General features: G+C 41.7%; 1 protein-coding gene across 2 annotated transcripts in view; it reads right to left on the reverse strand.

Moving 5' to 3' along the window:
• Nucleotides 1-14655, reverse strand: part of TRDMT1 (tRNA aspartic acid methyltransferase 1) — an 81460-nt gene that overhangs the window by 16219 nt on the left and 50586 nt on the right. For both annotated transcript variants that reach the window (XM_089693705.1, XM_089693704.1), the window contains 3 exons: nucleotides 14229-14294; nucleotides 10465-10534; nucleotides 5603-5686 (listed from right to left, as the gene is read on the reverse strand). In XM_089693705.1, the coding sequence (XP_089549831.1) occupies nucleotides 5603-5686; nucleotides 10465-10534; nucleotides 14229-14294 (220 nt within the window). The remainder of the gene's footprint in view (nucleotides 1-5602; nucleotides 5687-10464; nucleotides 10535-14228; nucleotides 14295-14655) is intronic.

Consider the following 14655-nt stretch of genomic DNA (forward strand, 5'->3'; position numbering starts at 1 on the left):
TTTAATTCTTGTTAATTAGGATTTTGTTGTCTAAAATGTAGCTTTGCTAATTAACAAATGTTGTTTGCAATCAATGGCCCGCAACTGTGGGAGTATTATGGTTATAAGAGGTTATGACCCAGGATTCTCATCTAGGCGTGTTGAGGGGCTCCAGGGACCTTGTGTCATATAGAGGAAACTGACTTTTGAGTTTTCCTGGTTTGGGACCTGGAGCCCAGAGATTTTGTAGAGATCTGGGAGGGATGAAATCTCCACTCCTGGGCCCTGGTTCTCAGAACTACCAGCACACTAAATGGTCAGGTGTGTGCTGGGGTTTTAGTAGTGGTATTGAACCTAGCCATGTTTCTGTGCTCCACCGCCGGTGGACAGAGGTGGAAGGCTCCACCTAGGAGAGAGGTAGGAGTCACAGCAGTAAGGGGCTGCAAGGTATGTGCTGAGAGTTTCTGATAAGATTGTCTGGAGAACACAGACAGACCAGAGCCTAGAAGGTAAGGCCGGAGTAGTAGTGTCAAATGTGTAAGCCAGAAGGCTGAATGTGGATGCAAGACAGAGAAATGCTGAACACTCCAGTGAGGGAAACTCTAATTTTAATTTTCTGAAACTTTGTGAAACCCTTAAAAAAGGAGAAAAATCAAGTGGCGGTGTCCTTAAAAGCTCTTGCAGCTAGTTCTCACAATATATAAAACAAAAAAAAGAATGTCAGGTAATATCTGATAATAAATTATATGTTCCAGTTCTTATTGATACCTCCAAGTGCCTGTACAACAGAGGTCAGTTTTTCTATTCAGATCACCTGGTTTCTAAAATCCTAGAGTGCCCTGGAATGCAAAATTCTCCATCTTCCCCGGTAAAGAGTCTGGCCCTAATGCCACCCATGACCAACTACTAGCCAGTGATGCTTCCCAACACATGTACTGCCCATCTGTAAGGGTAGGGAGCCTAGATTTCCAGCATGCAGGATCCAGAGAACTTGGATGGAATTGGAAAAATTACTTGATGTGCAGATAACCAGAGGTAGCGGTTCACAGAATCTTTTTCATTTTAAGTTTGCCTAAACTGAAAAATAGGTTCTAAGCCTACTTTTTTATATGTATTTCAATTATCTGATTCTAATGCTGCATTAGCATTAAAGCCTGAAAGTCATTTAATGTTTTTAGTGTAGGCTAAAGGCTAAGTGGAACTGCTATTCAGATGGTTTAATCAAAATATGTGATTGTGACAATGTACTCAGTTAATGGCTGCATTCAGAGACAAAGTCAGATATAATTACTTCAATGGCAAGCAGATTAAGAATGCACTTCGTACATTTACAGACCACCCACCAAAGCATGGACAAAACCTACCATAACTGCAAACCAATTAAAAATCCAGTCTAGTAGTTATGTACTTGTCTAATTAAATACCAAAATCATGCAGTTACTTCCTCCACATATAAACCCACGCGGCATTTTATAGACAGAGAGTCCTATGACTGTGCTGTACTTACTAGATGTCTAAAGGGTAACAAAACACAAACCAATACAATGATAAACAGCCTTCTGTACATCAGACGGTAGATCAACTAACATAATGCTTAAGGCAGGAAGTCCATTATTCTGAATTTTGCTAAATCAAGTCTAGTAATATGTGGATTGTTCTCATAGGCCGGGTGTCTGCAACCCGCGGCTCCAGAGCCGCATGCGGCTCTTTTTCACCTTGGCTGCGGCTCCGGAGCACACTGCCCACCAGGTGACAGGCAATAGGGCAGCAATGGGCAAACTACGGCCCGGCGGACCTTTTAATCCGGCCCACGGAGCTAGGCTCCCGCTAGGCTCCTCTCACAGTCCGCCCTGAAGACCGGTGTAGCATGAAAATCTGTCTCCTATGAGGATCTGTCCCCCTCTACGTATTTGCGCATGTGCCGGAGATCGCCGATCGGCTGCTAATGCCTGAAACTGGCACATGCGCAGATACGTCGAGGGGGACAGATCCTCATAGGAGACAGATTTTCATGCTACACCGGAACGGCGCGGGAACACGGCGAGAGGAACGCGCGGAGCAAAGGTAAGTGAATTGACACAGGGGGGACTTAATATGGGGGATGAATTAATATGGGGGATGAATTACTATAGGGGGGATGAATTACTATATGGGGGATGAATTACTATATGGGGGATGAATTACTATGGGAGATGAATTACTATATGGGGGATGAATTACTATATGGGGGATGAATTACTATATGGGGGATGTATTTTCAGTTTTAAAAATGTGGCTCTCAAAATAAATTTCAATCGTGGTTTTGGCGAGATTTGGCTCAGTTGAAAAAAAAGGTTGCCCACCACTGACCTAAGGCTATGATTGTGATTATGACGATACACTGTGGCCCTGATTAACCCTTTGCTTACTGGGCCCTTAAACCCCCTTCATGACCAGAGCGCTTTTTGCAATATATGCAGTGTCGGATTTGTTTTAAATGTTGCAATGGTTTTGCGGCTCCCAGTCTTTTTTTCCCTCTCGGAAACGGGTCCAAGTGGCTCTTTATGTCTTAAAGGTTGCAGACCCCTGTCATAGGCTATCTGTGCTTTAATGCCTTCTATAGACAGCGCCACCAGACATGATTATGAAGGTGCGATCCAAGAAAAGAGGAAGCAGCTACTTTATCTCTGGAAATCCCAAAGCAATATAAGCAGATACAAGAAATTAAATAGTGCTCCCTTACACCATTACAATATACCCTCCCAAATGTGTGCAAACCCCTACAGGTATACAAAACATGAAAAATGTTGCTAAAGTGCAAAACAAAGTGCTATATGCAAACATACACTAAAAAAAGTGTCATATTCATAAATGACTCACATTATCTAATTCATATACAAAATAATTGTGCATACCCCATCAAAATCATATCAAATTCATACAACAAATTATGCAAAAATATATCTTAAATGTATATCCAAAAGTTATATATAAAAAGATTGTGATGAAAATTCCATCAATTCATACATTTAATTCTTGTGCTTTCTATAATGTTCACCACCACACCGTGCTGTTCCACCACAAAATGTATTAAATGAACTCACCAGAGCTCCATGCTGGTAAGATAATAAACCAGCTACAGCACATTGGCTTTGGGAGCAATGATCCGCCCTTGCAGGATTTCGGATGACAAAAAACGTACGATGGGGCTTTGGAGGTGATGTCACCACGCATGTCGGGTGAGCTTGCAATAATCGGTGAGACCGGAGACTACCTGCTTTCAAATTTATGCTGGTTGTAATGGAATAAAGCATTTTAAATGGTTTTACGCTATGGAGTTCCCTCTTTCCTTCCAAATGGTTCCCTGGCATCTGTGCTATAAGCCTTCAGTGAGCTCAAAGAAAAAGCAATGCTGGAACCAGGTGCCCCCTGGCCTGTTAAAGTCCAATTTAGTGTTTTCTACTTATTTACCCAGCAGAATAACAATAGCCAGAGTAAAAATAAAAGTGACTCTGCAGGCAGGCTGTAACACCAAATTGCTTCAAATGCAAAGGTAAACTGATGGATGGGAGTGTAATTATAAGTAACGTGCTACATCATATTTAAGGTAATTTGTACTCATGTTAATACCTGTGTGGAAAGCCTGACTTGGAAGTCACCATTATGCTTTCTGGCCCACATACTACTTCCAAAGTAGTAAAGTCCTTGTTCAGCAGGTAACCTCATAAAACGTAAGGTCTCCACTGAAGCTCCTGTAAGTCCTCCAGGTGTTTCCTGCAATGGGTGCTGGCTGGGAAAGAGTCCATCTACATTCCTCACATACTGTGGATATGCATAGAGAAAGGTCCCAAACACCGCACACCAAGCAAAGCCATTAGTAAACAAATCCTCAGCCAGCTTGACCCAAAGCCATGTCCCCAACAAGTTTCACCCCAGCCATGGAGCTTAATCATAGAGGTCATAAATAAGCCCCATGGTCAGAGTGAAATGTGTTTTGGACGTGGCTTTGGGTGAAGCTGGCTGAGGCTGCTTTCACTTGTTTACTAATGGCTTTGCTTGGTGTGCGGTGTTTACGACCTTCCTCTATGTATATCCACAGGTTGTTCAGCATGACTGCAAGTAAGGTGACTGCTTCCAAATTAGCCTACAGCTTGAAAGTCTAAAAATGGGAGATTCCATCTCATGGTTTTCAGACAAGTACTGTTTTTTCAGGGTCCAACTGGGTAGGAGATTTCCTTTCCCTGTCCTATAAAGACAAAAGAATGTGATAGGAAATCTCACTAATCCAAGCAGAAAAAAAATCTTATACAGTTATCACCAAAACAAGTGTCCACTTTACAAGATTTTTTCCTCCCTTTCTGTGACAACTAAAATTTTGGATTTCTCATTATTTCCTGTCCCATTGACAATGGTCTTCATGACATAGAGAGGATGAATTTCCCCATCAGGGACAGAAATAAAAACCTTACAGTCATTTCTGTAAAAAAAAAAAAAAAAAAGGCTTTAGATATACTTTAATATACAAGTTGTCAAAGATGGTGGTTGGACATGACATCATATTGCAATCATTGAACAATGATTATTTAAAATGAAGGGTACATAAACATGCAAGTTCAGTTCATCATGCCAGTAGTGACTGTCCAGGGCAATTCAAGCTGGCTGACCAAGCCTAAAGCTGGTCAAACACATCTTGAATGAAAAAATCCATCCACGATAACCAGGGGTTGTATTCTGACAGTCGGTGTCGCCAGCTATCAAAACACCCAACAATGTCTACATCTGATGCAGGTTCTGCTGACAACTTTCTGCCTAGCTCCTTTGATTTTTTCACTTGAGGAATGTTATTCAGGATGGGGCCCACAGGGTCATCTACAGAGCGAATTTCAGATGGTTAAAGTGATTATAAAGGCTTTTTTTTGTTAAATAATAAATGTGTCTTTACTTTCCCAGTGTGTGCAGTGGTTTTGCACAGAGCAGCCCCGGTCCTCCTCTTCTCGGGTCCCCTTCAGGCTCTCCTGGCCCCTCTCCTGATGGGTGCCCCCACAGCAAGCAGCTTGCTATGGGGGCACCTGCTGCTCCATGTGTCCATTCACACATGGAGCCACGGCTCAGCCCCGCCCCCTCTCTCTTCTCATTGGCTCACTGGTTGTGATTCATAGCAGTGGGAACTGATGGCTCCCGCTTCTGTCTCAGCCAATCGGAAGAGGGAGTCCCGGGATAGCCGAGACTCCAATGAACATCGCTGGATCGAGAGGGGGGCTTAGGTGATTATTAGGGGGGGCCGGGGTGATGCTGCACACAGAAGGTTTTTTACCTTCATAAACCTTGAGCCTATAAAACCACTTTAATCAGGAAATCAGCAGAAATTGCTCTGTGCGTGGCCAGGCTTAACACTGGTCATTCAATCACCACCCAACCCTGAAGATATGGACCAGCCTGGAAGTTGGACAATTTAGGTATTCCATCACATTGTGACTGTAGTAAAGCTGACCCATCAAGGGAAAAGTTGGATTTCTGATGGTACATTTTTTTTTCAACCGTGGTTGTTTAGAAATATGAATAATTTTTTCGGCACTGCAATTTTAAATCATGTGTGATTATTGGTTCATTGTATATTATAAAGGAAAAACTACTGGAAGCTTACTTTATTGGTGGTCTGGAAAGCAAATGGCTCTGACTGAAGCTTAGCAATCAGAAAGTACCGCAGCCTTGAATTTGGAATGCCGAGCTAGTAAAAAAAAAAAAAGAAACACAAAGCAAAAGATTTAATGAAGGCCTAGCATGAAATTTTGGCAGCAGCAATACAAGTGCGTAGCCGAACAACCACAATGGAGATGATACATAAAATCTAAAGGGCAAAGCAACGTGCTTCCAATAGCAACCAGTAACATACCAACCAAATTCCAATTTTTTTCAGTTAAAGTAGAGCTGGAATATGTAGCAAAGGGCCACACAGCTTTCCCTTCCTCCAGAATTTATAAAATCAGGCTGGAGATACTCATTTTCCAAGTATGTACTGATTTTCTGTTTTAGTTATCAAATCCTGCTAAAAGCCAGTACAAATAAAAAACTGCACATACCTTTATATTATAAGGTGTGTTCAATAAAGGATTTCAAAAGGCAATGATAATCTGCATATGCATTAATTCCAGGCACTCACAAATTATTATACAGTATTTATATAGTGCCAATAGTTGGCTCAGCACTGTACATTATAGTGGGAGACAGTACAGTAACAATACAATACACGAGGGGTTCAAGGGCCCTGCTCCTTGGAGCTTACAATCTAGGAGGGAGGGGATAGTGGTACAGGAGGAAATAGCTGTGGGGGATGGAGTGGTGGGAAGAGCGGAGGAGATCAGCAATTAGGTGAGGGCGGGGTAGGCTTCCCTGAAGAGATGGGTTTTCAGGGTGCGCCTAAAGGAAAGGAGAGTAGGTGATGGATGGGGGTAGCGAGTTCCAGATGCTGCACTAAGCTCACTGCTCTTCTCCTTCTGAAACTAAAATTTTTTTTACTGATCATCAGATGATAACAATGTAGAAAGAATCTATAAAAAAAGGCTGCATGCACATTAGGAAAAACAGAAGGCCCCATTCACACGTCTCGATTTGGAATGACAGGAAGAACTGCAGTGATTCTGCCTCTGATTCCAAATTGCACTGCAATTTCCATGTATGTTTTGGTGCCATTCAATGTTAATTGCATCCCAAATTCAGTGTGATTTTGGCTCGACTGTCACATGACAGAATTGCACGGCAATCGCGGCAAAATGCATTGTACAAAGCCTGTTGCCCAAAAGAAGATCCTGCAAAAATTGCAGCAAAATCGAACTGCGTTTGCGATACCATTAAGAATGAATGGCACCCAAACGCACGTGGCACATTTTATCACAATTGCAGTGCAATTTGTAATCCCAAACTATGATTGGTGCCTAAATGTATGTTAATGCCAGAGCTGTGCAGTAAGCAAAGCTCACAATTCTTGCTGATTGGAGAGTTTTAGCTACTACTCAGATGGTGGGAGGGAATTCACACCTCTACAGGGAGACCATTGTTCTTACAGTCCAACAGCATGGAAAGTATCCAAGGGCTTCCTTCATCAACCCAAAGCTTTGGATAGAGTGAGGAAGTATTAGAACCCGTCAGGTTTTACTGCTGTCTCTGGGCTCCATTAGGGCTCATTTGCACCAAATGCAGTCAAATACACTTTTAATTCAGAACAAACGCGTATACAAGAAAAATTTATATATTGCAATGAGCCTAGTTCATACCACTGCAGTGCCTTAACCACTTCCTGTCCGGACACTTTTACCCCCATCCTGTCCAGGGCAATTTTTAGCTTTCAGCGCTATCACACTTTGAATGACAATTGCGCGGTCATGCAACACTGTACTCTTATAATTATTTCTGTAAATTAAATTTTTTATTTATTATGAAATTTGCTTAATATTAAATAATTTTGATAATCACTGATATTTATTATATTATTAATTATTGAGGTTTTATAATCAAAAATATATTTTTTTCGGGTATTTAGTTATTATTATATATGAATACTCAATTGTGGTTAATTGTATGAATACACGTTATTTATTTTTTGTAATTAGTTATTTTGAGGGATATAAATGGAGGGCTATTAGTACTAAAAAAGATATTATAAATTAATAAGGAGCGCAACACACTTTGGTGAAACACTGTACCCATATGAATTTTTTTACCATTTTTTTGAGACAGATAAAACTTTATTTTGGTGGTATTTATTCACCGCTGGGAGTTTTATTTTTTTTGCTATGTAAATGAAAAAGTCCAAAAAATTTTGAAAAAAGGTGTTTTTCTTATAAAATTTTGCAAATTAATAATATTTCATCATAAATCCTGGCCAAAATTTATTCAGTTACCTTTTTAGTAAAAACAAAATAAGCCAAATTCGTTTATAACCAAAAATTATAATTTTTAAACATTTTTTTTTACATTTTTATTTAATTTTTTTATATTATTATTATTTTTTTTCACATACTGTCACCCTAGCAGTACACTACTTGTGGGGGGTGATGATGATTTTTTATTTTTTTACACTGATTGCTTTTCCACCCATATAGGATGTAAAAGCAATCATTTCTCTTTCTCTCTGCCTGCATTCTTGCAGCCATTGAGAACTACTGAGAGAGCTGTGATTGGTCACAGCTTGTCACATGGTACAAGGCTGTTGTGAATAGCCTTGGACCATGTGACCTCTGTGATCATTCACAGATTTCACACGTAGTAAGCAATGATGTCACAAGTGACATCTTGCTTACTACTTTGCATGTGATCACTGATTGGCCAATCAGCAATTACATGATCGGGACCTCGTACAGAGGTCCCGTCCGACGATCGGTGTTTCACTTCCGAAGGACACAGCGAGCACCAGATCGCGGTGCTGCGCGCTCCCAGGGAGCGCGCACAAGCAAGGTGCGGGGAGGCCATTTATAAACGGCCACCCGACCTTGCAGTGCCACGGTCCGACCATTTATATACAACGGCCGGACAGGAGGTGGTTAATGTGCATTTAAAAAAAAAAAAAATACAACTCGCTGCATTTTTGCTTGTAAATGCATCACAAACCTATGTAAATGCAACTTTATGAAAACAAAATCATAGAAAATGCCTGCAAGCACATAACTAATGCATGTAAAAGCGCATGCTGTACTGTACACTGTTGCAGTGTAAACAAGCCCTTAGGGAGAGTTTCCCTCACTTAAACTTGCCATACATTGTGGACTGAAGAAAAAACATAACAGATTCCTCCTGCAGTGCAGATGGACGAATTCCCCACTGTAGGTATTGCATTTTGACAACAGGTTTTCCCAGCTGTTGACATACGCAAACAGTGCCTACATCTGACTGAATGCAGCCACTGTCCAGCTGAAACTTTTCCAGCAGACTCCTTCATTGAAAGGAGCAAGACTGGCAGGCCACTCCATTTGCAAAATGCATGACCAGCTTTACTGTCCCAGTGACAATTGTTTCAACAAATTGGAAGCAGGAGGAATTCTACAAGAAGGATATAGACAGGAATAAAAACGCATTTTTTTAAAGTAGTAGTAAAGTACGAAAAGGATGAAGGTTTTTTCAACTTCTCACTGTCAGAGTTCCTTGTTTACCCTCACTACCTGTCTGGTGAAACTGTTGTCACTGTGAAAGTGAGGCGGAACAGGGGCCCTGGATAGCAATAAAAAACCCGAACAGGGATTTTAATCCTTCCCAACTCCATCTGAAACGGAAAAAAAAGGTTTGGCTTGACATACGCTTTAAAGCTGAACTCCAGGGACAGTCAAAATTCTCCCATGCAGTGGGCTGCCCCCGCACAGCAAGGGCTAAATGTTCATTTGCACCTAGAGGACCAGGAAAATCAGTTTTGCTTACCTGATGCCCCACAGGCTCCTCTGTGCTACAAAGACTGGTCCCCACAGCCTCTACTCCCCTGTGCTCTGCGGTCGGATGACCCTGATGTCATCAAGACCAATATAGGGCCCATAGCCTACTATACATGGGGGACACTGGGACAGTCCACTGCTGGAGCATAGGGGAGCATCGTCTGCAGGGGGAGAAAAGTATCAGGTAAGTACAACTGATTATTCCATCCCCTAGACGTAAACGAGCATTCAACATTTGCAATGTGGGGTCAGAACCATTGCAAAGCGGCATTTTACCTTTTTCTGGATTTGGGCATTAAGTCTTCACGTTAATGTCTAAAGGATAAGTTCACCTTTTGGACAAAAATAATAAATGCACACTTTTTTGCAGGTAAAAAAAATGTGCATTTATTATTTTTGTCCAAACGAGCCCGGAAAGCATTGCACCAGTGATCAGTAGATCGCTGATACCATGCAGGTCTCCTGCAGACCTGTCAGAATATCTGCTTGCCATATACGCACAGAAAACTTCAGTGAACTACCACGGCGCTCCACAGGTAGTTCATTGAAAACTACAAGTCGACAGCCGCTAAAGACTGCCAGGACTTGTAGGCACTCATTCACAGAACACTGTGAATGAGTAATGTGGCCGTGTGGGCAGAGCCCTACACGGCCACGCTGTATTCAAATCTGACAGATAGTACAGGGAAAATTCTCCCCATACTATCTGTCTGGGGGGGGGCTGGGGCTATGGAACAATGGTACATGTTCCACCCTAAAAACAGGTGGAACATGCAACATGTTCCAAAGGTGAACTTGTCCTTTAAAACACATTTACAATAACAAAAATAAAAATTAGGTGATGTTTGCTGGTGATTCTTCTCTTGGCTGGTGTGCCCCTTTAGGGAAATGTACATCCATTCTAAATCCACATACAGTACTGTTTTTTTTTTTGCCCAAAAAACAGCCTATGGTCTTGAGTATATACATAGGGGCGAAAAGGAAAAAAAAGCAATTGGAAAAGAAACAAGCACAAAGTACAATGTTACACCAACACACAGAAAAGAAAAAAATAATAAAATTCTCTAACCAGAATGAAGTCATTACTTACACATGTTGGGGAGAGAAGGAACTCCTGGAAATGATATCCGCAGTTCTGCAAAGTTTTGACCAAGGTGCCTCTAGTAATGAAACAAAACTATTAAGCAGAACTCAGTTCTTCCAATAAATTGTCCAACCTCTCTGTACACCGTGCTGCCAAACTGTGCAGATCACCTGCATGCCCATCCTAAGTGTGACTGCTTGCTTTCATTTGCTTGCATTTTTGTTATTCTCTACCTTGTATAATCAAGTGGTTGTAAAAGTTGACGTTTTTTGCCTTTGTGCATTCTATGCTTCAAGGTAAAAAAAACTTCTGTGTGCTGTTCCCCCCACAGCCCCCCTAATACTCACCTAAGCCCCATTTCCATCCAGTGATGTGCACAGGAGACTCGGCTGTTCCAGGTCTCTCTCTCCTGATTGGCTGAGGCTGTCAATCACAGCCAGTGAGTCAATGAGGAAAGAGTAGGGAGCAGGGCCAAGACATGGCTCTATGTGTCTTATGGATGCATAGAGCAGGGCTCGGGAACAAGCATGTGCCAGTGCCCCCATAGCAAGCGGTTTGCTATTGGGGGCACTAGTCAAGGGAGAGGAGTCTGGAGTGCTGGAAAGGGACCCGAAAAGAAGAGAATCGGGACTGCTCTGTGCAAAACCATTACAAAGAGCAGGTAAGTATGAACGGACCTTTAATTTCACTTTAAAGTAGATGTAGTACATAAATCAATTACATCAAGTTTGCTAATGTGCTCTGTACAATAAACAACAAAAATTTTGCTTAATAGAACACTCGTTTTCACCTCTTTTCACCCTTTGTGTTTCTTTTCAACACTGCTGATCTCCTGAACCACTTCCAGTCTACATGCCTTCTAATGATGTCAGTAAGTCATTACTCGGGAAGGGGGGGCTTTCTTGATATGAACAATAGTGGACCGTACCAGCAGAGCTTGTGTTGAAGTAGCCATTTACAGTCATCATTCGAAGCCCATGTGACAGGGTGGCAATGCAGCAGGAGAGTTGTCAGGCAGTAAAGTAAAACATGGCACCCATGCCGGTCAATAACTGGCTTATGAAGCAAGGACTACGTGAACCGGGCAAAGCATGTGAGTAATAAAGGAAAAATAAAAAAAGGGTTCGAAAGTCAACTGGCCAGCCAGCTTGCCAACAACCAAATTAACCTGTCTAACATTATGCGTTAAAAACAGGGGTTTAATTAGCACATATTTGCAAATACATATGTAAGCCACAGAGCCACATCACGGCACCCTGATATTCTGTGGTCCTAACTCTACAAATTTGAGAGTCCCCATAGTAGAGGCACATGCATTTAAAGGATAGACCAAGGGCAAGTGCACATCAGGGAGCCCACCCCTCTTAAAGGTACAGGAGTGCAAAGAACACCCAGCATATACACAATGGCAACCAGGGCGCCCAGTGCACTCACTCATAACAGGAACAAGGACTTTCAGGGCAGGAGCACCAGGTATTTTTTAATGAAAACCTGTCAGGTGATGGAAAATCAAGATGAAACCTCCCTGCAATAGAAGAGCTCTTAAATGTATGTCTCCTACCTTCTCCCTCTGTTCTGGACTGCAACCGCTCTCTTCTGCACTTCAGGGAGAATCAGATTGCCTGTATCCCCTACCCTGTATTGTTACTCCAATCTCCAACCCCTATGTCAATGCTGAGTTCTGCAGTAATGTATAGGGTTGGTGAATGGAATCATGGAGTGCCAAGAGACACATGCATCCGACACATCTGGAAGTGTCGCAAACTGACTGATGGAGGATGCAGTGCAGTAAAAGAGGTAAGTTGGAACTTTCAGGCCACCCACATCCGCTAGTCCCCAATGACCCTGCTAGTAGAACATTTTCAGAAGATTGGAAGTAAAAGCCACTGTAAGTGCACACTGACATCGGGGACTCTAGGTTTTATTTCTGACACTGTGAGGTTTTTTCTACAAGCAGGCAGAAGAGAATGATGATGTAGGGAGAAACTGCAGGTGGCCTGGAATTATAAAGGCTAAGTTTACATCTAGTAACATGTTACACCCGTATTTAGAGTGTAACATGTTACTATGCAGCACCCCCATCTCCACCCTTTTTACCTGCAAAAACGTGTGCAGTTATTTTTCCACTCCAGGACATGCTGAGTTTATGACAGATTAGCAGTATTGATAACTCCGCATAGACAGCTCAAACTGCGGCAGCAGATAAAAGCTACTGTTAGCAGATCTTGTGCAGATGGCAATCATGCATTAGTGCAGAGAGCTAAATGTGATCCTTTTAAACTGGACCTTTACACATTACCTAATGTATATCTATGCAAACAACAAAGGGATAAATGAATAAAGAGCAACACAAGAATTGAAATACTTACCTTGACTTGAGAAAATGTTGGTACCCTTGCCACATGGGTGAAGGCTTGGACACTTAGTCATGTGATCTCTGTTAAAAGTATATGTAAACCCTCACCTTGTAAAATAGCCCATTTAGCTTAAAATAGAAATGAAAGGCAAAACATTTATGTATAGATATAAAAAACAATATATATACCCCCCCCCCCTTTTTTTTTTATAAGGGATCACATACCCTCTGTTCTCAGTTGCATAAGAACTGGGGGAGGGGAACAACATACACTAACCTTCCCAGTGAAAGGCTGTGCAGGGGGGGTGTCAGGACAAGTCTGATCATTGGAGGAGAGCTGGCTGAGGTTCTAGCACAGCTAGAGAACTGACCAGGTTGTGCTCTCCTACCTAGTGTGGTCAGCTTTTATTAGAAAAACAGAGGGACTGGCAGGAACACCAGGGATTACACACAAAGAAAGCAGTACAAAAAAAAACAAGATACTTTTTCACACAAGTACATGGTACAGCAGGCACATATCAGGAATATGACATGTTGGGTTTATATATTCTTTAATGGGGAAGATCAGAATTCTGATTAAAGGGACCCTGCTGCCAAACCAACAATTTCAACAACAATCTGCCATAAGATTATATGTGCATTTAATATATGTTATGCATGTTATTTACCTCTAAAAGTCTCCCTTGCCTAGACATTTCAAGGCCCTAGGAGTGCTGCTGAGCACCACCATCTTGGATCTGATGTCCATAGCTCCAGCAGACTCTCCCAGTGGCAGAACATGGGCTAACAAAGACAGTAATTAGAGACTCCCAGGTAATGAGAGGGTTATGACATGCAAGGAGGGAGGAGGCTGTTCTAGGGAACTGACTAGTCAAATTTTCTAGCAAGTTCAGTGGCCCCGCTGCAAGTGAATTAAAAAAAAAAACATATGAAAATTAAAACACTGCAAGCAAGCATTAAAAATATGTGAGATTTTTAAGCTTTTAACTGAAACAATTGAGTAGTGACGTGATTTTTATTTGCACTAACATACAATTTTGAGGACAAGCTTTCGGGGGATGTCCACTTCTTCAAGGTCCAGGCAGTACTACACAAAATTGTATGTTAGTGCAAATAAAAAAAGTATCACGTCAGTACTCAATTGTTTCTGTCGCAAGTGCACTAATACGGCTGCAATCACCTTAAGCTTTTAACTGCAATTTGGTGAGTGGGTCTCTTCAATTGACCCTCCTCTTTAGCACAGATCGTATGACCAAATTCCCAATCACATTATGGCCAGGACCAAAACAAATTCTCTAGGAAAGGTAAGTAATTCAGTCCTTCCATTATTCTGTATTCATTCACACCATGAAGTGTGTTAGCATAACTTTGTGTTATTACTATAGCTAATATTTAAACCAAACTCTAGTCTTACCGTGCTTCAGATGATTCAAATCCTTTCACGTTTTCCAGAAGAATGTATTTTGGAGTTTTCTGAAGTCTAAACACAAAGTATCCATGATTACACTCTGAGCACAAAAGTATAAAGTAATTAAAGAAAGCCAGTCTGTGATGCAGTGTAGTTAAAGGCTTCATTCACAAGGGCCGCGCACTAATAGAGAGCTGTGTTCACCTGCACAGGGATGCAAAGGTGTTCTGAGCAACCCCATGCAGGCAGTCCTATTGCTGTCAATTGGAACCCTGATACAGAACTCCAGGAAGCCCACCAAACCCCACCTAAAAAAACAGAAGTGTAATTTTTCATAACAGAGTAAACAAATATTCTGTTCCACCTTTAGGGTTAATGCACATAGACAGCTAAAGGCATTTTTTATGCCTAGTGTGAATTTCCCAGCAATTTC

The sequence above is a fragment of the Staurois parvus genome, unplaced genomic scaffold, assembly GCF_062004578.1.
Source record: "Staurois parvus isolate SC_StPar_1 unplaced genomic scaffold, SC_StPar_1.0 ptg000636l, whole genome shotgun sequence".
In the NCBI taxonomy this organism is placed as follows: Eukaryota; Metazoa; Chordata; class Amphibia; order Anura; family Ranidae; genus Staurois; species Staurois parvus.